This window comes from Syngnathoides biaculeatus, chromosome 23 (genome assembly GCF_019802595.1).
Source record: "Syngnathoides biaculeatus isolate LvHL_M chromosome 23, ASM1980259v1, whole genome shotgun sequence".
NCBI lineage: Eukaryota > Metazoa > Chordata > Actinopteri > Syngnathiformes > Syngnathidae > Syngnathoides > Syngnathoides biaculeatus.
Window position 1 is genome coordinate 10,914,327 of NC_084662.1, and position 25,592 is coordinate 10,939,918.

Here is a 25,592-nt window from a genome sequence, read left to right on the forward strand (position 1 = left end):
TTGTTCTATGTTGATTCGGAGCAAGTCATGATGAAAGTTGGAGGACGCGCCTCTTGACGTTTACAGCGTCCGTGCTAAGAGGCGGCAATTAGTACGAAAATGTCAAGGACTGCGGCTTGTGCTAATGTGCGCCGTCGGATGATAAATGGCAAATTCATCATTTGAAAACTCAGGGACAGACATTTACAACCTCTCCCAACTGTACGAGCAAGATAGAAATACCCACATTTTGGCATGCGCTGAAAACAAATGTGAAGGAGTCGCAGTAAACTGGGAAAACTCAGAACACAGCGCTAACGAACAACGATTACACTGGAACAAGTGTTTCAAACTACTAATTGGGAACAGCGTTGTCGTTATATACATTTATTGTTTGGGCATATATTTTTGCCAAAATGAAAAGGACAAATCTATTATGATGTAGACCCTTTTCATACTTTGGTGTGTCACAGAGGAGAAAAAAATGACGTGGTGGGCCAGATCGACGCGCTAGGCCTTGATTTCGACATGTAGAACAAGGGTTTCCTGGAGAACAGCAGCAAAGATGAGGCTGTGGAGGAATTAGTTTAGTTTAGGGGATTAGTTCTTCGTTTTGGACGATTCAGGTCTTTGTTTTTGCATCATAGCTCTACGTAAACAACCCTTAAATGTGCCTTTCCTGGACAAAATGCGAAGCTACAGTATTGCTACATCCCTTAGCATTGAAAGCTAACATGCAGTTGACACAGAGCACGCTTTGCAACCCCAACATTTATCTTGTTACACTGACTGTTTCACAATGATTAGCTCGGACATTTTCCATCCATTGTCGTCAGTCTATTGAAGAATTCTTGTTGGGAGGGCGTAAGGGTGGGCTGTTCATTTACATAATCACGAGAGAGTTCTCGGCGGCACGTCTTTCACTCGCGACAATCATCAGCATCTCCGAACAACACAGTCGCACAATTAAGTGTTGATAATGAGAGCGCCGTTCCGCTTGCTAATCAAATGAACAAGGCCGTATTACATTCATAACGTGTTTACATTATTCAGGTGTGGCTCTTTAAAAAAGTAAATGAAATAAATGCTTTAGTATCTAGCTGCTCTGTGTTGGGTAACCTTGTGACGGGACAAAGACGCTGTTGATCTGCTCTCCGCAAACCTCGTTACGCTTGCTAACTTGTGTATTTTGTCCTCGTACAGAATGCGCTGGCATTCCTCGGCGGAATCGTCTGTTTCGCGGGTCTCGGCTCTACGCGGAATGCACCCGAGGCCAACATTCATCAGATGAGCAAAATGAAACGTTTCAATTGGGCCTCCAGCAATCTCGCGGTTACGACTGCACATACACTGCCGCTGATGTCGAAATACCCATGTTGACTGGGAATGGCTGGCGGTGTTAAAATCGAGTGGGTTCTTGCGTCGGGATCGGGGGAATTTTCTTGCATCTTGAATTAATTAGATCATGAAAATTATCAGGGAGTCAGTCCCTCAAACCTTGACAATCAGTTGAAAACGGTGACGAGTAGCACGGTGACAAGGAAGGTGCCTTACCATCCATCATTTGCCAGATGTCTTTCAAAATGAATTGACTACCCCATCTATAACTCCTCCATACCTTTTTCCCTAATTTGAAATCATTACGGTCCTTGTTTTGAGTTTATGAAATCTGACTGGGTTGAAGAGCTCAAACAGCAATCCGCCGACGCAAATCATCTTTCAAAAGCAATTAAATTGTTTCGTCCTTTAATAATACTCGAAAATTGCCTGTGGTAGAAGGATTTCTGCCATGTTTGAGCTCCTATGCAAAATTACTGACAGAAAAGTAATGCCCCATTTTAAATGACGTACGGCCAACAATGAAGCTCTCCATGCGTCTGCAAAATCGTTCGATTTTCTTCCGGCCCCAAAAGTTGAGGAGCAACGAGGTGTGCTGTCAAGCTGTAAAACGAACTCCTCCGGACTGCCACCCCACGGCTAAAACACGACCATCACTTCCACATAATTATTCCAGAAGGATGGAATTAGCCGCTGACTAGATAATTCACTCTGTGTCTTCATCCCAGCTTCCACTTCCACTTGAATGCGCTGATGCCTTTGGTTCTTTTGCCTGTACTGTAAATACGGACTCCGTCGCTTAATGTGCTCTCGAATGCCTTTAAACCATCAATGGAGCAAGTGAACAATTAGATCGTTTCAGACAGTTATTGATTAGCGCCCTGACGAGGCAAATCCGCTCTTTCTGCCGGGTAGTTTTGACGGCAGACTCAACGATAACTGGCGTGTATGTCATCACACGTTGTGCGGCTATCCTAACCCTGCCCATGTGCAATAAGACTCGTGCGCTCCATCGACCACGTATGACACTTCTTTATCGACAGGGTTCTCCCTTTGATACGGAGAAGATTCAAATGAAATCAATTGAAAATTGTCACTGTCAATGGACTTGTTATTAACTGTATTATTCACTTAGATCAGTTCTGAGGACCGGGTTTCAAATCCAAACCCTGCCTGCGTAGAGTTTGCATGTTCGCCCCGTGCCTACGTGGGTTTTCCCGGGCACCCCGGTTTCCCCCCCACATCCCGAAAACATGCATTCTTTGGAGACTCTAAATTGCCGCTAGCTGTGATTGTTTGTGCGACTGTTATCTGTTCCTACGTGCCCTGCGATTGGCTGGCGACCAGTTCCAGTTCGGAGCGTACCCCGATTGGCCCCAGCACTCCCGCAACCCTTGTGAGAATAAGCAGCTCAGAAAATGGCACGTAGCTTTTAATACACACCATATAATGTTGCCGTACATAGCGGTAACGTGCCCAACTACGGTGTGATTATGATTTCATATGGGGCTGAATAAAGATTACTCCAATGAGAATTCTGTTATTTGCTCAAGTAATTAATTAGCTTCAGTCATTATTGTATTCATTGCATTAACTTTCCCTTGATGGTTTTTTTTTAATATTTGTTATGTTCAGTCTCAAGCGTGCGATTGTTATAGCAACGCAGCTTTAAAAGTGATCGTTTTGAGGACACACGTGTGTGTGTGTGTGTGTGTGATTGTTACGCCGCACGTAACCTGACAGCAGGAGTGCAAATGTTGTGACATCACTTGGGACTCGTTGAACTGTATCTGATTCCAACCAAATCTGGATCTCACTCGGTGATGAGCGTGTTAGCCTGTTCTCAAGGTTTTGAGGTCATTTCAGGCGAATATACTGTACTGGCTTTCTTTCTGCAAGTGAAAATACTATCCTCGTAAAAAATGGTCTTAACCACAGTGTGTGTGTGTGTGTGGTGTGTGTGTGTGTGTGGTGTGTGTGTGTGTGTTTGTGCGCTCTCACCCCCTGCGAGAAATAAAATGCTGCGATTCCGAGAGGCCAAAAGCAGCAGAGCATGGAAAAGATGGCCAAGCCCAGGTGGTCCCGCGGAGGCACCACGATGAAGTTGTCCTCGCTCTCGCTGTCACTGGAGCAGTCTGTCTGCGTGGGACACAAACTTTATAATGCACGTCGAAACATTTGAATTCCCTTTTGGTGGCGCACGTGCGATTGAAAACTTAACGAGTAATGTTTCCGACTGGATATCTTAGGCTCCGCCCCCCTTAGCTACGTTTGCCATGGTCCCACAAGCTTCCAAAATGGCGACTGACCAGAATAGGTTTGAAGTCGATTCTCTATCGCGTATTCCAGATAATATTGCGGTATGTTGTTTTGCCAAATGCGTCAGACTTGTCCAAGAGAGTTCTACAGAGAGGTCTCAACTATTTCACGCGAGGATATGTACACAGAATTTAAGATTTCACAGGGAGCAGGACGCAATGTCGGAGTTACAACAAAATGTTGCCGATCGATGCGAAAAAGTTTGACGCTTCACCAAACTTCATATTGAAATCCAACAGGATAAAATAGTGGAATCGTACTAAGCATGTAAAGCAGGGTGAGTACTTTTTACTTGGAAAGATCTCGAGTAATATCATTGTAGTCTTTAGAGGTGAGTGGGTGTATTCATTTGACTTTGTTCGTAATGGAACGCAGTGTTCTGTCTTTAAAGTCTGATGTGATACAAATGGACAAATAGACGTATCACTAACCCGACTCTTCGGCATAAAAAAATGACGCACTTCATTCAGCAGGTCAGTGATACGATAACAAAGTGAAAGTTGTTCTCCTGCAACGTATAAAGCACTGCTAATAATTCAATCAAACTCAAGAGAAGATACTTCTCCCTCACTTGCCTTCGAACAAACAGCCTTGTGTTTGTTGATGTTGTCCACATTTAGTTGTACGTGCGCTCTTCCGCGAGCCTGAATCCACCGTAGACACTTCGTCAACTGTGTTTTAGGCTTTGGAAAATGAATCAAGCGGGCCCCTTATAACTTATCAGGACATCTTTCATCAGGATTGCATGTTCCCCAAGGGCATCTTAGGACCATTTCCTTCGTAACATTAACTTTTCCAAGCGCACGCTACTGACAACCAGCATTGCTTGTGGGACAATACGGCGACAGGGGTTAAGACAATGCGGCTATCTGATTGGCTATTTTTGTACGAGTGATTGACAGGTCGGAAAGGTTCCGTTGCGTTGTGCATCGTCGTTGTTACATTAATATTTGACTGTCGGCTGAATAAAACTCGGCTCGGTTCATTGTTTAAGTTTTAGTTATGTGCATATTGGTAACAAGCTCACACACTTTAAGAGCGTGCGATCGCCGCCGAGGCTTCTCGTGCACTGAATCCTTGTCGGAACGGGCGCATGGCAACAAGAGACGGGAGTGGGAGTGAAAAGAATATGCATTCAGACAATGAGAAAGGCAGACCAGCCTTTGCCTGCTTGTGCGTAATATGAACGCTCGTATTCATGGACTTTTTGTCTCGCTCCATTAGTTTCTCATTAGTTTAGGGAGATGGAGATGCCGACGGTCGTCAGCCCGAACGACAGAAGACGTCATGCTTGAATGTACACTTTGAATGGAGCACTCACTGAATCAGGTTCGCGCAGCTGTGTAATTTTTTTCTTTTTTTACTGGCTCGTCACTCATACAGTATTATTAATACACGTTTGCATCAATAACCTTCCCCGGCAACAAAGCAAAGACGTGTTGTGTAATGAAAAGACATCAGAGATTAAGGCCACGTTAAGATGCTTCCCGTTTGAAGAATAAGCCAGCGCAAGGTTGGAACATGAGAAATAAATGGATGAGCGAAAGAAAAACAGGTTTAATGATGTATTTTTATACCCAAAGAGATTTCTGAATCACAGCCGAGTGTAGCATACTTAAGATTTCTTTCATTTGAGCAATATGAGGCAATGTAATCCCTTTATTACCTTTAATCCTGGCATGTTTTTATGGTCTGCAGTATGTGAATATTTTTCCGTTTCTCTCGCCACCGTGGAAAAAAAATGTAACACGAAAAGCTCAAACTATTTTAAAGAGATGGAAGAATCTCTTTCGGAATATTTGAACCCCTTCTTACTCAGCTCAGAGCTCAAATTTGCATGGCTGAAGTCATTTAGCTCTCCTTTTAACAGCAAACTATTACATCAAAAGCAAAATAGTGCACTTCCTTTTGGCTACATTGCTTCAAGATTATATTTCCATTCAATCGGCACAATTTCTTTTCCGTTAGACAGTTTAGTCGTGCGTTTGTATGCGTTATCATGCCGGAACAGTTTTGCCATAGGTTTACTTCGTATACTCTCTCTGTCGCCGTTTGTGTTAAAAGGAATATTTATTGGAAATGCGGGTTGTGGATCTCAGTTGTGTGTGTGCTAACACACGACCAAACAGTGTTGGTATGAACACTCATTCAGATATTGCAAGAACACCCTCAGAAATCCATCCATCCGTCCATTATCTACCGCTTTTGCGGGTCAGGTCGCGGGGGAACTAGCTTCAGCAGGGATAACCAGACTTCCCTTTCCCCAGCCACTTCTTCCAGCTCTTCCGGAGGGATCCAGAAGCGTTCCCAATCCAGCCGAGAGACACAAGTCTCTCCAGCGTGTCCTGGGTCGTCCTCGGGGTCTCTTTCCGGTGGGACACGCCCGGAACACCTCACCAGGGAGGCGTCCAGGAGGGATCCGAATCAGATCCCCCAGCCACCTCATCTGGCTCCTCTCGATGAGGAGCCCCTCCCGGATGACCGAGCTTCTCACCCTATCCCTAAGGGAAAGCCCGGACACCGTGCGGAGGAAACTCGTTTCGGCCGCTTGTATTCTGGATCTTGTTCTTTCTGTCAAGACCCACAGCTCGTGCCCATAGGTGAGGGTTGGAGCGTCGATCGACTTAGCTCTCTCTTTACCACAACGGACCGATACAAAATCCACATTACTGCAGACGCTGCGCCGATCCGTCAGTCAATCTTCCGCTCAGTTCTTCCCTCACTCGTGAACAAGACCCCCCAACAATATGACTGGAAATATCATTGTCAAAGTGACAAAAGTCATTGCTATGTCAAGTCAAAATTATGTATTAGCAGACCAATTTTCCTCAAAGTTATCCAATGTTTTTCTACGAGTCCAGACAACTTTTTCTCCCTTCTAATGAAATGAAACAAGGGGCCTCATTTTCTCAAAGAAGCTCATCTCGCTCCGCGTCACTTGGCATTCAAAGCTTATCGTCCTCAACTATGCGACCGTCTTTGCGTAACCGTCCGTCCTCGGTGGGAGTGAAACGATTTAATTGTAACAGCACGGCCCGCTTACTTGATTGATGTCGGGATTAGCGAGTGGGCGGTCAAGTTTTGCTCACCGGCCCCACTAATCGTAGCGCACACGCCGGATTAATGGACTCCCAAAATAGAGCCGGGGAGAAGGAAACAAGTAAGTGTGCTGTTGCTAAAAAGTGATCGGAGCAAGGGGGGAAAAAAAGTGCTCTGCTAATGCAAATTGGGACAAAGTAACTGGTAAACCAACGTAGGAAATAGCCTCAATTCTGCTTAATGTCCGTTGCAATCACCCGCAATCGTTGCATCGAGTAATTTCTGTACGGCCAGTGAGGACACAACCTATGCTGGGATGTTGGCCATGTTTTGTGTTCAAAGTAACTGGCATAAAAACTGGAGGATGGAGTTGTCCAAAAGCCACCCGCGCGCTGGGAGCTATAGGAAACGCGTTATCTGAGCCATCTAGCTCATGTTTGCCGAGATCCTGTCACAACGGGCCACTGATCCCTACGGCAAGCCTTCCCGTCGGCCAATTACCGGCGTCCAAAAAAGAACAGCCCGACCGCCCAAAGTCTGTTTTAAGCAGAACCGCGTCAGCCGGATATTTAACGAGCAAGCCGAGTAATGGCTATATGCGGGCGGCTAAAGGCTGCGCTCGCATGAATCACTGGGGGCGTAAATCCTGTCAACATGAGGCAATAGCCTGACAGGTAACAAAGAGCTAATGGATGCTGTCACAATCCTCCCAAGATACTTGTACAAAGAGGTTTGCCTGCTGTGTTTTGTTTTGTTGCCCATTGTCCTTTCATTTTTACATGCCCATGATAATTATTTATGCTAAAAGTCAAATGGCAGCTCATCATTGTGGTCATTGACCGTCTGGCAGGTTCAGTGGAGAAGAGGACGAGACGAGATCTCTAAATTTGTTGCGGTTCTGTAACTTATCAGAATTTCAGATTGCTCGACAAAAGTCTTTTAACTGCGATTGATTTTCTCAACTCGCCCAAGGTCGAAAATTCATTTTCAGCAAAACACATCGAGGAGTGTGTCTAATAAACGGCCTCAATGAGAGTGTTGTACTTCTCTCTGCTCTATGAAAATCTTTCATATCAACAGTTGAGCCGCATTACCTTACATTTCAATGTATGGCTCGTCTAGCGTTATGAGTGATGATTTCATGTGCTCAAAGCGTCTGTGGAGAAAAAGAGACTACATTGTATTCATGCAAGGTGCCGTGAGATGCAGGCGCAACTACCCAAATGAAAAGCGGCGGACGAATCTGAATGCAAATTAAAGCTCCAAACAGAAATGAGAGCTGGCTTTTAAATGGTCTCCAAACTCAAAAGTCGCTGCCAGAAATTACACGAATGAAGATTTCTGCTCATGGGAGAGTTAAAAACAACAGGAACAACTTCGCCGCCAACAGGAATTCAATTACATGGCTGAATGAAAGAGCAACCTTAATGAGGAATTGCCATGCAAGACGATTTAGCAATTGATTAAAAATGCAGCAGAGTTGAAATTTGGGCAAAACCTGCGTGCGGCGCTTCTTCGTCAGCGGATGGCCACTTTTTGAAAAATGATCAAAAAGAGAGTCGAGCCCTCGTGTAGATGAGTCAGGGCTCGACAAATGGCGCCGCTTGTTCCGCTTTTGGATAACACGCGCAAGCGGGCGCTTGTAGTCTCGCCACCCGAGTCTTGACATCCACGCCAAGGCCTTCTGCGTCGCGCACCTACTCCAGATGGTTAATTTATGCCGGAGCAGGAGCCCAAGGCCTCAGAGGTGAGCAGGGTGCTTGTCTTAAGACTTAATAATTCCAAGACGCTGTGACAGGCCACTTCCCAAAGGGGAGTGGCTTCGCCGTGCCGCTAATAAAAAGTCCTTGAGACGGGAGAAGAGGTTGGTCGAGATGTACGACGCATGCTTGCACATTGATTGCGACTCGTATTCGTTTTCGGGTTATTCTCTACGGCGCAGTGGAACTTATTGGTAAGGGGCGGCAAGTGCGAGACCTACTCTGCAAACAAAATGCAGTACTTTGTAGCCTGTGGCTGGCGAACGTCATTTGGAGGGATAGTTTTTTTTTTCCCAGTTCTCGTTTTTCTCTGTAAGACTTGTGTGTTTGACTAAGAGCCCCCACAATTCTTTGTCTGTACCACTGTATTCCTGTCTGGCACTTCATCCAAATCCACATCTAAACACAACCCGTTCTTCCCAAAGCCATCAGCTGCTCCTCTACGCTGTCAAATCTGTTTTAAATCTGGTATCTGTCTGCTTAACGACCTCAAGTCATTGACGCAATCAGACGCCCGCAAATGTCTTCCCGTGACGTTTGTGTTTGCATCTGTATTGCCTTCTCTCCATTTTAGTTGTTGTTGTCTTAAAATAACCCAAAGTGCCTCATTTTTCACTTCACAGCCATTTACAATGACAGAAAGAGGCTTTTTGACTCCGACTCTGCGGGCTGATAACTGCCCAATTTGAGATCTTAAGATGATAAGCACCAATGGAACAGCGTGTTCTGGAAACGAGAAGAAAAAGGCCGCGGAGTTCAATAGTCATGCTACTCAAGGATATCTTTCCAAATTGAACATGGCAAGCAATATCTGGCATGAAAAAAAGTATCAAAGCTAGCATGATACCGACGAGTTGCAGTGAAACAAGAGGAAATGCAGTATTAGTGAAACCTACCTACTGTGTTTACATCATTTTCTTGCGAGATGCAATCATAACACCTCTCTGAGCGCGGTCGAAAACAAAGAGCATCAACAAACCCGGAGAACAAACGCATTGTCTTGTCGAAAGATCAGAGCGCGGTGATTTTTGGCAACCCAAGTGACTGAGCTGAGCTTCTGTAATTTGCAAAAATGTGATTAGACGCTGCCTATCGCCCGTAATAGGCCGGATATAATTGGCTGGATTTGGTGGGGTAAAAAAGAGCCGAGGCCTGCGGGGAATTTTGCTCTGTGCTGATTGCAAAAGCAACCGTATCGCCTTGTAAATTAAACATTTAACTGCGCGGGAACCTGACGCGGCAGATTATTTGTTCCGTGCTTCCGTTTGGGAGGGAGCTGATGGCAACTGTTTGCAAAAAGGCAAAGTTCCACAAGTGACTGTCCACCACGTCTGAATCAGATCAGTGGATGCTGATTGCGCCGATTCAATTGCAGTTGGGGGCCGTCAGATAGATTTTTTTTTTTAGTTGGTGTGGTTTCTTACGTGCTTTTGCTAATGCCAAATATAATCCACTCTGGAGACACTGTTCTCAAAAAGCAATATCTTAGTTGTGTTTTTCCTCATTATTCTGCTAGTCAGTAAACCGAGGACAGATCCGACCAAGTGCTCATTGTTGGACTACGTGGACATGTGTCAGCCCCTCATATTCAGAAAAACGCCGCCATTATTAGCTGACAACAGGGCCTCAACATGCCTGAAAACTCCAAAATTTGAGCAAATGCTCTATATGATTGTGAAAAATACTTTGTTATATGAAGGTTCCCCAAGACAAAACCCACTTAGGAGAGCCCCCTTGGAAAGTAAGCCCTCGACATACGTTTCACTGTCTGAAAGGAAAATTGGGTTGCATTAAAAAGTAGCAACGTTCCTTGGCTATAATTAAATGGGAAGTCTGCAATTCTGAGTTGAAGCAGACATCTGCAGGGGATTTACCCAAATGAGTCCAAATCAAAAACGGGTATGCTCGACAGATGGGTGCCATGACAGTTTTTTTTTTTTAATTATTATTATGATTATTGCCTGCAACATCTCGTGTGATTGCCGCATGGCATCATTTGATCATTTCCAAGATTCATTGCAAAAAGTGGACGCCAGTTCCCGTGTACCGCTGCTTTGGTTAAATCTGACGTTTGTCGTATTATCGTCATATCATATCAGCAGTGCAGCCTGCTGGCACGATAATGGGAACCTGTTAGTTTGCACCAACCCACTAACCAATTTTATACCGTGACACCAAAAGAGAATTGTTTACTCTTTCCATCATTGATCTAACATCAATCAGCTTTCCCATTTTCCTTTCGCCAATCCCAGAGACCACCTGATGTGCCTTGCGCAGGTCTGGCATGTTGCCATGGCAACAACCTGGCATTGCTGTTGGTTTAAAGCAGGAGGACCCTTCCTTGTACTATCCCCAAGGTAAAGGACTGGGCCACTGGGGCCTGCACCCTAATTTTGTTCAGTTTTCGCTCACCTATTTGTAATTTTCTGAGACTTGCCCAAAAAAAACGGGTCGTGGTGACAAGAAGTACGTTGACGTTACATATCTCAAACTGAGGAAAAAAAAAAATCGAAACTATTCAGTGGAAGCCTTCGTCTCCTTGCCTGAATCTGAATACATGAAAGAAATACTCATGGAATACAAACCCAGAAGGGTTCTGAGATCGACTGACTCGGGTCTAATAATGGAGTGTAGAGTCCAAAGCAAACATGGCGAAGCAGCATTTAGCTGTTAGGCTGAAAAAAAAATTGAGTAAATCAGCCCCAAGTATCAGTTTTCAAATCCAGATTAAAAACGGTTACAGTTTTAGAGTACTTCCACTTTTCAGTGATATTTCTTGCAGTGAAAGCTCTTTTAATTTTCAAATGTTTTTTTTTCCATTTTGTATTTGAACGCTTTTAATCATGTGAAGCGCATCGAATTACTTTGTGTATGAAATGCGCGATACAAATAAATTTGCTTTGCTTTGCTTGGAATAGGAAATTGTTGAAGTGGAAGGTTTCTGTTTGCCTTTTTCAGCAACTGCCAATAAACTGCTCGGTCATATAATCGAAGAGCCAGACAACCCTTCGAGATGCATCCACCTTATCCGTCTCGTTTATTTTCTGCCGTGGTTAAAAGTACTCCCATAAATTAATGCAGTAACGTGCGATAATGAATTTCGAACATTTAAATCGGCACTCATTCGGTTTCGCTAACCATCGTACCTGCTCAAGGGCACGTCTGTTTCATTTTCCCTTGAACTTGCCCCCTCCTTAGGTTGCTGCTTTTTTTTTTCTTCCCTTCTCTACGCGAAGCCTCAACGATCTAATGATTATTGAGCTCTTATAAAGTCAGTCTGAACTACCTTATTTATTAATTTTTAGTCACAGAGCAGCGGCAATACGACGGAGTCGAAGAAATCTGCCTTCCGGGCTGTACGCACGAAATTCTTGATATCTTAGCCAATTGTTTGGACTCAACAAAACCAAATGATTGAAACAGATGACCGCCCTTATTGGCACTTGCCAATGTTTCTGGTGACGTATATGAGTCAGCAATTGAATCACACTGCCAACTAGTGGCCCGGCATACACACCGCAAGTTACACAAAATTGTGTCCCTTTTATTGTTTGCAAATTTGAAGGAAGTTTTCGGGTTCCGTCGCCTTTTGGAATTCACCCCAAGGCCGGCATTGAAACGTCCGCGACATTTGAGCGAGTCCGCTCAATAAATGAGCAGCTCGAGAGCGTAAAGTAGAATTAGGCTCCATTATATTCCTTTATATGTCAAAGAGTTGCGACTAGATTAAGACTAATGGTTGTGTTTTTTTGTTTTTTCGGGGGGGGTTATTTATTCCACCGCATCCTATTTCAAGGCGAACGTCTGCTTGGCCGGTTTAACTGTATTCCCCCCCACCCACCCTCCAGTCGTATATTTTGACACGAGGCTATTACATTCCCAGAGTCACCTCGGGACACTTACGGTTTTTATAGGCGGGAGAGACACGCCGTGCACCGGGATAAATATCATCCGTTAGCGGAGGACGGCCAGTGGTCAAATCACTCGCACAAGCCGGCGCTTACTGCCGCATCGAAAGGGTCCGATCGTTATTGTCGTTTACTGCTAAATGAGAGAAAGGATACCTGTGGAAGATTTCATGAGAATTTATGACTCCGGCTGCCGCTTTCTGCTCTTCGGAGGGCGAACAATATGTGTGCGCTGAACTGAGGCGTGACCATATTTTACATTTAATGAAGGCATAAGCGCCTTTCTCCCGCTAGTGAATATGAATAGCCCTTGCAATCACACCTGCCATTATCTACAATACTAGCCGGAGAATACATTTATTCTCAAACTATCATGCGTAGTTTTCTCCAAAAGGATGACTGATAAAATCTGTGCAGAGTGGAGTTTTTTTCTCGTTTGTTTTGTTTCCTATTGAAATTGCACTCGGGTTAGCAGCTAATCCGCACGCTCGGACCCTCCCTCGAGTAAATAGGAAATAGACTGATAAATGCAGATTTCACGCACAGGGGGTGGCCAAGCAGATGGCCGTCAAATCCTGCTCCGGCTTCCGTGCTATTTTGTATTCAGGTGAAAACGGCGGATCATTTTAACGGGGGGAGAAGGCGTGAGGATGAAACGGACGAGCCGCGCACGCTTCGACCATAAAGCCGCAATCGCTAACAAGCGTGTCACACCCGATCTTTGATAGCCTTATTACGCTGACGTTACCATTGAACACGTTTCCACGCATTAAGTAGCACCTTTTAATTATAAAATGTTGTCGGCAGATTTGGGCTGCTGAGGGACGTATGCGCCACTCACAAAAAGTTAAAGATTTTGGGCTTTTGGGTTGGCATTTCAGGATAAACCTAAAATTCGCAAACAGGCGAACTTCATTTGACCTTCTCTGAACCTTTGAATCCACAACTAACAATTCTCTAACAAAGAGCTGAAAGGCAAAATTCGTAACTGTTGTGTGATCCATGAATCCACCAATCTTTTTTTCAGGACTGTTCACTTCTATGCCTTACTGTGACTTTTTCAGTCTCCTTGCTACAAACGGCTTCTCAGTGGCCATTTGCCACTAGAATGCCCTTTTTCCCCCTTCATCAAAACCCGTTTTTAAAAGCAGCTCTGTTACTTTCTCCCTCGTTTTACTCTTTCCACTCTTTTTAGGGCTGTGCTGGGGTATTTGCACGATCGCAGCGGTGTTTTGTGCAATGGATGGGTTTCCAATGACGTCACCCTTGGACCCATCGGATAAATTAACGATAGTGAAAAAAAACTTCACGCTTCAACTAGCACATGTGTTCTCTGACTTGTGTGACACACAAGATGCCGTAATTGGGAACCTATCCATTGGACTTTCGCCGTTTTTCTACGATACTACTGGGGCAAGGAGCTTTGCCCCGATGCGGAGCTCGCCAATGTCCGTTCAGTGAAGAATATATCCTGTAGGAGAAAAGTAGAGGAACAGGGTCTGCTCAAATGAAGTCAAGAGCAGCAAGCGAAAGAACAAAATGGGACAGGCGAATTTAACCTTTCCTTCTGTATAATGTTACCAGACAACGGACAACTACTCGGCTAGTTGTGTGTTTACGTTTAAACACAGCTCATATCAAATGTGAGCGACGTACTGCGCGGCACAATCGCAAGGTGTCATTTTTCGTATCCCGGCCAGAGACGGCTACGATCTCGGTGCCCTCATATTGCGGTCGTTGGAGAGCTACGGTTGTGATTAAAGCACTCTAGAAATAAAGTTGAGACGCTGGCGGTGTTGTTCTGTTTAAACAGCAAGGACAAGGAGCGGGGGACAATTCTGCGGTGCTGCAGCACTTCTCAGAAGGCACAGTCTGGTGCTCCGGCTCCATTAAAGACTCTTTAATATAGATGTTTGGTCCAAAATAAAACCATCCCGGATAATACAATCTTGTTAAGCAGTCGTGGGATTGCTTCCTTGAAGGGAGATGGTAAAGTCAGTGGTCTACAATATAATGAGTTCCACTGAGTATTTTTCTCTTTCCATCCAGAAACGATGACCTCTAATGATGATCTTTTTCATATGTGTCTATTCATTTGTGAAGTGGAGCGAGAGAGAGCGAGAGAGAGAAAAATAACACGAACAAGAGGCTAATGTGTTTGAACACCTGGGAGCGGACTCCAGTCAACTCGTTCTTTTCAGCGTTCATTTACAAGCCAAACAATTCCACAAACGTGGACACGCGAGTCGCAGTTTTCCTCCGTTGGTCACAATTCGGTTTCAGCGGCCGCATGTTTTTTTTTTTTGTTTTTTTTTTTATCAACTAATTCCGTTTAAATCCTGCCGGGCGGTAGCCTCGCAGGGCAACCAGTCAAACTGGACACCCTATTCCCGCTTCCCAATCCCCCCCTTAAATCCTTTGGAGTGTTTGTGTGCCATAACAGTCCGGCTAATGCAGCGTTCTCACTTAATATCCCAGGGTAGAGCTGGCAATGGAGACTTACGGTGATGTGAATTTACAGCGGTGGGAAATGGATGACAAGGTCAGCGGCTCTGACGGGATTTGTGGTTGCGGGAGGGGAGAAAAAAAAAAAAAACCCAAAACAATCCTATCGGTGTTATTTTTATACGAGCGTTTGTTCGCCTCTGCAGGAAAACTAACCCGGTGTCTGTTTGCACAAACGCACCGCAGCCGGTGTACGCCGCTAAATTGAATATCACAAAGTACGCAATTTGCGGGTGATCTAATCATCGAGCCGCGATGTAAAATGTTCCCTCGTGAGGACAAATTCAAGTGTGATTTGATGATCGTTGGCTGGTAGACCATCTGAATATGTTATATTTACATGCAGAAACGTGGAGATAAAGCAGGACACGCTGTTCTTTTGGTTCCTGTTCTGGTCTGGGGTTGTTTTGGCACATCTGGCGCAGGATATCTTGAGCAGCATCCAATAAAATCTCAAGAAACTCAACGTATTTCTTAAACAGAAGGCAGCTTTGAGATGTGAATAATCCGAAGGCCTTACCTCATACTCTACATACTCTTCCTCTTCCACCTCGTACGAGACCGTCTGGATCTTGACGTGCTCAGCATCCTCCTGCGCCTTAGCCTGCGGTTCCTCCGAGCTCGCCGCGTCCCCTCCGCCCGAGTTGGGCGTCTCCTTGGCCTTCTTCTCCGTGAAGGTGGTCTCACAGCACTGGCTTTTGTATTCCTTGGCCTTGATGCTGCCGTTATCCTCTTTGTACAGGATGAAGTTGGGCCTGTAGAAGGCCTCCACGGCCAAATGCAGCGAGGTGGCATCCAGGAGCTGCTGCGACTTCATCTTCCCGTTACTATTGTAGCCGCCGCCGCCGCCGTCGCTCACCACGTTGTTCGGCTTCCTTCCGTCGCCACCGCCGCTCTCATCGCCAAAGTAGTTGATAAAGTTCTCCTGGTACTGGTTGTTCGGAAACTCGCCCCCATAACCGTTGACCATGTGTTTGCTATTTTTGTCTAGCAGCGGGTTTTGGAGCTCACTGAGGTTCTCCATAACAGCAAAGGGGCGAAAGGTGGCCTAGCTTTTTAATGATTGGCGATTCCTTGGCGTGCACGCGAGACGCTAGTGGCATTCAGCACTCGGAAATCTGCAGAGAAAAGAGACGACAATGGAGAGGAAGGGGGGGGAGTCTTTAGTCTCAAGCAGACATTTTGGAGACTTTGGAGAACTACGTCAAAATTGGCAGCAGTTGGAAGAGGACTCAATTTTGGTTAAATTTGCTCAATTAGGTTATAAACCAAGGGTGGGCAAACCGTAGTGCCGAGGAGCCAAATTTGTCAAGTCCTTTGTGGATGTGGTGTATCGCATACTTTATTTCACATTTATAATTAATATAATAAAAGTTCATCACCAATCATTTCAACAGTCAAACTTTAAAAAAGAAATTAATGCTAAAGTGCTCATTTCACTCATTTTAATTTCTTTCTTTACATTAAATCCTGTTTATTTCTTTAAATTAAAGGGAAAAAAGCTAAATGAATGTAAAAAAATACTACACAGAGTGGACCATATGTAGCCCTCCAGCCATACTTTGTTCACGCCTGCTGCAAACTCCAAGAGTACTGTGGCATTTATGCTTAAATTGTGTTGATTTTTGGTGGCACGAGCTTTTTGGACAGTGTGCTCCAAAAAATGTCTGGACAGAAACTAGTTGATCATTAGTTTGTGTTAACGAGATTCAAACACTCGGGGAAACAAGCAGAAAAGTGGCCATAAAGCAGTTTGAGGTGAGAACTTTTTATGCTGATTTTTCCGCTTTGTGCTTTTGGTCCAAACGAGGAGCAGGAATAAAAATCATCGGTGCTTGACGAGTAGTAAAACTGATAACTAATTGTACATTTACGGAATGTCCCCGGCGGCCAAGGCAATTACATTTCAGGCCACTGTGGGCAAAGCGGGATGGATGGGAGACAGCGGACGGGCAAACGTAATTGCCACCGAAACCTGGCCAGATTTTTAAACTATGAAAATTGCCACAGCGGTCGGTGACCGTACGGGGGAGGAAAGCTCGTCAGCTCTTGTAAAACTAGTGAAAAACCTGGCCGAACTTCATAAGGCGGGGATCAGACCGTACGATTCTCCCATTCATCTCACGCTCTTTAAGTTTTGACACTTTCCGCCACGTTTTGTCCGAGGTCAGACAGCAAGCTAGCGCGAATGGTATCGCTTTCGTCGCGCTCTTTGACGGGATGTCCTGCTGTGTGACGGTTTACGTGTGTTCTACTACTGAGACTCTGCACATAGTCTTGTTGGGGAGACTGTGTAGGAACAGAAAAATGGGCGACTTACATTTTGGGCAAAAGAGGCCGCCGTGGCTGCCGGGTAGATAATACAAATATAGCATTATCAAGGTTGTAATGATTTAGTTGAACTAAATTAGTATAAAAAGTGACTTTTCATAATATAGTACGTCTCCTCTAAATAACATTTTAGCAGTTTTAAAGGTCAAGTGAAAAAAAAATTAGCTAATTGACTGATTCCGAGTAAAACTTCAGCGATAGTGAACCTGACCTTTCATGAGTAGCGGATTTGTCGCCAAATTTCTTTTCGTTAATTCTAATGTCAAATGTCACTTCAAATGATTGCAATAATATTCTGAATAGCAAGTTCATTTGAGACTCATGTGTTTTCCTACAACGTATTTTTTTGTGAGTTGGAAAATAATCCAATTAAATGTAACTACTAAAAGATTTCTATCATAACAGGACGTCCAAAAAAGTTTCAAGGACCCGGGCGTTGCGTTGAAAACATTTATTAAGCATTTTGGTTTGAAACCGCCATTTTGGGTGAATTTCAGGCCGTTGGGGAACTCCTACATGTGAATTCACCCAAGTGAGTGAAATTGGAAGCTTATTGGGCTGCCCCATCAAATGTGGGCGGAGGATATTTCCAAGTTTAATGACTACAGTTATCCAGCATTTTTCTGATTTTAAAAAGGGGAAAAATATGAAGCACATTATTCTTTCATCATGAGCTGTCAAGTGCAACTTTCTGTTATTGTGATTTAATTTTAGAACGACCTTGCATTCAAGCAGTTCATCTTACGTGGTCTCAGATGGCGTAATACATTTTCCATGCAGTGCGGGAATTTAAATGTTCTTAATTTTCTTTTCTTTTGGACGGCCGCCGCGATGGTCAAGTTGCCGCCGGCGTGTTAACAAGCCTCAATCAGATGAGAAACGACGGCATGGAAAAAAAGCCTCCAAAACATCCAAACACGATCGAGGCGCTTCTGCCCAGGCCCAATCAACCCCCTCGACCCCTCATCCTGTTTTTCTGGGACGTCACCCTTGACCTTCATCTGATGAATGCGCATTAGGAAGAGAAATGCCAAATGTAGATTAAGTCAGGGGGTCCCGACCCCAATCGTGCGGCGCTGTTCGCGCTAGTTCCGTGCGCTTAATGAGACCGTGTTTATATGCGAGGCACATAGATTACAATATGCTTGCAGTCTTCTCCGTGTTATTGGCTATGAATAACGCTTGATAGGTTACCTTTATTAACGTGCAAATAAGCCCCATTATCGGCAATCGTACTGTATATCGTTTTCTCAGACATTGTCACAAACGAGCATTAGAGAGGTCACGTGCGGATGACACTAGAATTCTGCAGAAATTACGGGAGTGAACGCTACAGAGTTGCCGGTGAGATGAAACGCTGTGCAATTAGGTGATGTGGAAGAATAATGTTGAATGTCAGACTGGAAATTGGTATTTAAATGATTGAGGTACGTTTAAAAAAAAAAAAAAAAAAAAAAAAAAAGTATCCAAGGGGATTTGGGAAATATTCGCAGGGGATAAAGGAGTGGAACGCAAAGAGAGAGGAACAAAAATGCTTATCATTAACAGCCATTAGAATTACATTAAGAAAATAAACATACCATAATTGCCGGCCTACAGAGCGCACCTGGTTACAAGCCTCACACAGTACATTTGTAAAGGAAATACCATTTGGTACCATACATAGGCTGCAGCCGTGCAAAAGCCGCAAGTGCCCACATTGAAACCGACATTGAAACACGAGGAAAGACGGTACACAGAGATTTTAACGCTAGCGCCGCCGAGCTAACGCTAGCACAGCCGCGGTAACGCCGCAACGCTAACGGGGGCCGGTTAAAAAAAAAACTGGTAAAAAGCACTGAGACAGAGCGATAACACGCTAGCGCAGCGCCAACAGGGACGGACCGGTAAAAGTCACTTCCTCGGCACATATATTCCACCGGTCTCATTTGAATGACCCCTTGCGGCCGTTCAAAACAATGCACAAATTCGTCGCGTCACCACATAAAGCGCACGGTTGAAAGCGTGTGAAAAAAGTGGCGGCTTATTGGCCAGAAATTACAGGATTAAACCCCAAAAAAGTCTTGAATATGTCAGCATAGACAGCAAGCAAAACAAGTTGAAATTTTACTCGTCAAAAGTACGAGTGGTATCAGTAATCAGTATCGATACCAGTGAGTACTCAAGAAGAAGGACTGATATCAGAAAAAGTGGTATTGAAAATTCCTAATAGTAACAAATCTAAAGTTATTCAGGTGCAGAAAAAAACCAAACCAACAAACTCTTTCCATTCCTGACACATTTCAGTATCAGTATAGCTCTCCTCACCTCTATGAATAAAACACAACTCCCACAAAAGTGCCTCAAACAGCCAGCGAAGCTATCAGGACTCCTCCCAGTCGGTCTTCCCCTCCTGACATTGCAGTTCTGGTCTCTCTCGCAGGTCCGCAAATAGCTCCGGGGACGCAGACTCATGGAGTTTTTCCGCTTAAAATGGATGCGATTATCCGCGGGAAACGGACTAAAATGCGTCCCGTACTTGCTGCCTGCTTAGCATGCCGCCGCGCGTCACTTTGCTGGTCCGAAACGACCGCTGACTCCGACGTGGAAGCGCACGGCGCCGTCACCTTGTTTTTAGTAGAAAAGCATCCCCAAAGTTAAGCGTGTGCTGCGCTGAAATGTGTCGTTGGCTTGTCGGGAGGTGATGTCGTAACAATGCATCATTTTTTGTTTCAATTTCTGCTAAATTCTTTCTTTGTGAGAGCAGGTCCATTAGGGTCTTTCTTAATTGATGCATATTTTTAGATATTTGATTCTAGGGCTACCTATTTAGGCCACAAACTAGCTGCGCTCTCGTGTCGTTTAATAAATTGTCATCCTGACTAAATGAAAGCCGGAGTGCCAAACTTCGATGTTTTACCAATTCAGAATTTTCCTACTTGAACTCATTTTCGGGCTGGATTGTTGCAACCGATTCAATTCGCCGCGACGACACCGCCTTAACCCCGGGACCTCACCGTCATATTGATGAAAATCCACTCAATTATGAATGAGCCAGAATGGACGCATTAATTAATCATAAACCATTTAACAAATTAGAACTACAAGATTGTTGTGGGGTGTTTTAATCAGCGCTTTTACTGTAGCAGTGCAAAAAGACTAAAAAAAAAACCCAACGTTTTTATCGCCGTGCGGCAATTAATTAATATTACACAGGATGATCACATTACGGCTGGTGTATGTACAATAGGTGGCGCTATCCCCCCTTAACCTCGAAATATGGAGGGTGGGCTCTCCTTCCTTTTCTGCCTTTTTCCTTCTGAGGAATAAAATATGGAGTTGGGGAGATAAAAGACTGAAAATAGAAAGAAAGCACACATCAGCAATACACGATGACGTGGATTATGTTTTTAAAAAAAAAAAAAAAATTAATCTCTCCCTGACCTGATGACATTGTCCAAAAAGTCGAAGGAAAGCCGATAAGAAAGTCGGGCGCCCCGCTCTCTCTTTGTTCTTGATTCAAACTATGTATTCATGATATTTGTATAAAAATTCATAAGCTAACTCAAAAAGTGCACACCGACTTCGGACCTGCCCTGTACGAGTATATAGATTTTTGTCCGATGCAATGTCAGCAAAGTGAGTGGCGACGGCGTATTTTCCTTGCATTGACTCGCGAGTGTTTTTGATCCCGAGACTGTGAATAAACAAACCGGGGTGGGTGGATGTGTTACGGACGGAATAATGCGCCGGGGGTCAGGCATTTGGCCTGCCGTTCTCCACTTGACTCCGTTGCAATGACAATTCAGTGATTCATCCACCAAACATGGCTCTTTTCTAAATTCTGATTCATTTTGGCCACTAAACTGGATTCGTCTACATGCGATGCGCCCTCGGATGGTCGTTGCCGTGTTTGCAAATCTATTGATTCAAGACGTAGTAACTTCTTCTTTTTCTTTTCCTTTCGGCTTGTCCTGATTAGGGGTCGCCACAGCGTTGCATCTTTTTCCATCCAAGCCTATCTCGTGCATCTTCTTCTCTAACACCCACAGTCCTCGTGTCCTCCGTCACAACATTCCATCAACTTTTTCTTTGGTCTTCCTCTCGCTCTTTTGCCTGCCAGCTCCATCCTCAGCACCATGGCCAAACCATCGAAGTCTGCTCTCTCTCTAACCTCGTCTCCAAAAGATCCAACTTTGGCCGCCCCTCTAATGAGCTCATTTCTAATCCTATCCTACCTGCTCACTCCGAGCGAGAACCTCAACATCTTCATTTCTGCCACCTCCAGTTCTGCTTCCTGTAGTTTCTTCAGTGCCACCGTCTCTAATCTGGCCTCACTATACTATCTTATAAGGTTTGCCCTTCTTCGTAGCGGAGTCTCTTCTGTCACATAGAACACCAGACACCTTCCGCCAACTGTTCCACCCCGATTGGACTCGTTCCTTCACTTGCTTACCACACTCTCCATTGCTCTGTATTGTTGACCCCCAATCCAATCGTACATCCGATTTTTTTTTTTTTTTTTTTTAATTTCGCTTCCTACAGCTAGGCTCCAAACTAGATGAGGATCAAAATCCGCTCACTGAACTTTGTTGTCTTCTAAATTTTAATGGAAGGATGAAAAAGGATTGCAACTTCAGTTGCCATGTTGTAGAATCCAAGGATTTACATCTACGGCACAAAATCAAAATCAGTTGTTCTCAAAGTCTGGTACTAGTTCTGTTAGCGGTCTGGAAAGGAATCACTGAATTAAATGTTCAAACTGTATAAAATGTTATAGTGGCTAACAAAAATGTTCTATATGGGTGTGAGGACTATTTTTTATAAACACTAGTTCCTTTGCTAATATATTTAGCATTGGTCTCTATTGTGATACTTTGAAAGTATTTTTTGAGGTTATAGTTGGTGGAAAAATCTTCTGAGAACCATGGACCTAGATTAAAATACATAACCGTGCAGTTTTCTAAATTCAAGTCGCAAACTACAGTAAAACGGGCTTGAAATGGATTTTGTAGAAGCCACTAATTCAAGTCAGAGGCATAATCGCTCCGGTTGAACTTCATTTGAACGTGTCGGTAAAAAAAAAACAATAACATCACCATGGTGACCCAAGTGCAGCGCAGCGGTCGCGCGGTGTCGGAAACCAGGCTAGCAGATTAGGGAGCGTCGCGTTAGCGTCCGAGAAGGGGACGGGTCGCGGTCACCCGATCCGTCAACACATTTCCGTCCCATCGGACTGCCAGTCAGCCTGCGTCAGCCCACCGCCAGTCATCCTCCCGCCCTTTGACCCCCCTCCCCTCCGAGCCGACTATTATCAGCCGAGGGGCCCCCCGAGGACGGCGTGGCCGGGCACACCTGAATACTAATGTGCCGTATCTGTCGGCCATGTTTATCAAGCCACTCCATCCCGCCCGACGCCGGCAAATTCATCCGCCTGTGATTTAATTTTGAAAGCGGCGACGGCCTGCGCGGCGCATAATGAAAGGAGACGTCTGCTCGTTATTGATGGGCGTGTGCCGGGCCTCCGAGTCCAGAATGCGAATTCAAGGCGCATTCGTCATCCGGAGCGCACGCGAGAGCAATCGATCAGTTGTCAACATCTACTACCCAAACCTATTCACACTTTTTTTTCCCCGTTTGAATCTGTAATTGTCTACGATGTCACGAAGATGCCACTGAAGTCCTTTTTTAAAAGGAAGATAGCCATTGGTGTCAAAGAAGTGTGTGTTGAAGTGATCCAGTACATCTCGACTCAAGAGACAAACATCTTTATGTGTTGGGGAGGAGCTAAGTTTAGCTTGGGTTGTTAGTGGAAGTTTCCGAAAATATGCCACATGTGCATCCAAATGCGCAATTTCAGTCCATTTTATGAAATCAAATCATCTGGGAAGCCATTTTTATGAGTTTGACATCATAGTTTGTGGTAGATTTCTGGTTTCATCGACCGTATCATCTTGTTTTCAATTCGTGTCTTTGACTGTTTGTCGCATTCAATAAATTGCTGAAAGTACGACTCACGGAGGGCATCACAGGCCCTTATTTGCTCGATATTCGTCCAAATTGGGGCACGTCAAGGCATAATTGTATTAATATAGGCTAGTCCGAAAATAGTTTTGGCGGCGGCGCGAATTACTGGCGGTTATTCGTTCGCAGTAGGGCTCAGTCCTTCTCCCCTGTGAATTGTGGAGTATTCCACCCATATAAAATGCCATAATCCACTTTTTGGAATTAAACGACTCCCGTGTCAGCCACCCCCCCCCCCCCCCCCCCCCCCCATGCACCCCGATACAACATAACGCCTATCCAGAACCCTCCCCCACCCACCCCGTCGGATGATTTTAAGTGTTCCTTGATGTGTAAATCCTCCGGTGGAAATGGAAGTGCTGAATAATTCAGCGGGAGCTTGCTGTCAATATAACGGCCAACACCGAGAGGCCCGACCCGTCTCCATGGCCGACTGATTGAGGCAACACAAAGTAGTGCGCTCTGTCTACTTACCGTTATGTCCGCTTTGTAAAATGGTGACTCTACTTAAGGTCACATCAGCTTGAGCAGCAAACAACAATTTTGTCTTCTCTTAAAGGAGACAGTTAGCATTTTTTTGCCCGCCAACAGTTTAAAAGTAGTTCCCAGGTGCCCCAAAGCTCAAATTGGTGGTGGTGGTGGTGGTGGTGGTGGGGGGGGGGTCGAGGAGGGCGTTCAGGGTAGTGCTAAAAACGAGGCACTCGTAAAAATGAATAAAAACATTTCTCGTGCTTTTGCTTATTGAGCCAGGACTTCAACAAGACACCAAATTACACTTTGTAATTATTTATTCGTAGGATGGAACAAACCAGTTTCAAAGAGCCTGTGAAGTGAATTCAATGATTTGTTTACGTTTGAAGACGTACTTGCAAATACCAGCAGTTTCTCCACTACACAAGAACTTCAGTGCCTTCATTCACACAAGCAGGCATTTGGCGTGACGTCCAATTAGTTACGGTCGCTAGCTATGCCTACAACCTGAAAATCTTGCCTTCAACTCGAGCGCGCCTCGTCGTCGGCCACGAGCGCATCCATGGCACGGAGAGAAGGCGGAACGGCAAGCGGCGGGGGGAGTCGAGGTCTTTTGCGCTGGCATGGTCATTTTAGAGCGCCTCGTTGTTGCCGTGTGGGAAAAGCCCCTGCAACCACTCGGCGGGGGAGGCATGAGACGCTTGACAAAGTAGCTTCAATTCTTCCAGGTTGTAGAAATGATATTTGATTGACAGTCGAACAGGGCGTGGTTTCAAGCGTATTCAGCAGACATGCTCACAACATTTGAAGACCGAGAGAAATGCGTGATTTTTTTTTTTTTTTTTTTTAATGATTTTGAAGCCTCATCTTATACACTTTACAAATTTGCCAGCATTGCTAACCACATTCTTCATCAGGACTGCATTGCTTTCATCCCAAAAAAAACCTTCCCAAAAAAATGCAAAAATGCCTTATGCAGATTATTGCTGAAAATGTCGCTTGTTCTAGTGAAACAACAACTTGAGTGCTTCTATGCTTGGCAGAGGTCATCAAGATTGTTTTGATGACGTGCATTTATTCGCCTTACTTTGCTTTTTCCTGTTGCTGTGAAAAGTACGCAAAACTGACATATTTTGACGTCCCTTTTATCCGATTCATCATCTTTCTCTCTCTCTCTCACACACACACGGACATGAAAGGAGTGTGGATGCGAGGCGCAGGTGCAAGTTGTGGACCGGCAACCCCGACCCCACCCCCGTGATCATTATGAGGCCGATAGTGGACACTTTGCATACAGTTGCATCGCAATATTGAAATAATTTTCACGCTTAATGACTTTGAAATAAAATAGGAAGTGACCTACCTACCCGTGTTAGTTGTGCGCAATCCCGATGCAAGTCCGGCTCTGGCATCACGCTGCAGCCTGGAGACGAGCGCATATTCTGGGGCTTTCCCATGCGGGGGAACGGGCGACGTGTCCGTCGGAGCCGGCGGAGCGGCGGCTGCGCTCAACTCCTCCGCGTAAAGCTGTCTCGCGTGCGCCAGCTGAGCTCTGCTTTTCCCCATGAAACACTTTGTCTCGCAGCCCACTCCTTCGAAATCGCAGCGCGTTAAATCACGGCCACGGCGCGGACGCGAGGGGACGCTTCCGCCCAATCGTCTCCTTCCATGAAAGCCTGGCGCGGAGCGGAGGGAGGCGGCGTCGCCCGTCTGCCGTCGCGCGCCTTCGTTCTGACTGTTTGGTTGTGCGGACGGGGTGAGCCGCGTGCGGCGAGTGGGCGGCTTCTCCGCTCTCCTCCCGCTGCATCACAAAGTCCACGTTCAAAACACGGACAATAATCACATTTTAGGGAAAATGAAAAATTGTTTTTGATTTTTTTTTTTTTTTTTTCCCCTGCAGGCGAGTTAATAGGTCATAACATTAGGTACAGCCCCCTAA

At 45.1% G+C, this 25,592-nt stretch overlaps 1 protein-coding gene across 3 annotated transcripts in view; it reads right to left on the reverse strand.

The window, feature by feature from the left end:
* Window positions 1–25,592, reverse strand: part of syndig1l (synapse differentiation inducing 1-like) — a 30,185-nt gene that overhangs the window by 3,873 nt on the left and 720 nt on the right. For 2 of the 3 annotated variants that reach the window (XR_009793908.1, XM_061813127.1), the window contains exons 2-4: window positions 25,021–25,454; window positions 15,369–15,966; window positions 3,319–3,456 (exon numbers count right to left, since the gene is read on the reverse strand). Coding sequence is in view for 2 of the 3 variants with exons in the window: in XM_061813127.1 (XP_061669111.1) it covers window positions 3,319–3,456; window positions 15,369–15,872 (642 nt within the window). In the remaining variant the exon portion in view is untranslated. Of the gene's footprint in view, window positions 1–3,318; window positions 3,457–15,368; window positions 15,967–25,016; window positions 25,455–25,592 lie in introns of all 3 variants that reach the window. The other variant, XM_061813128.1, reaches the window with a different exon arrangement.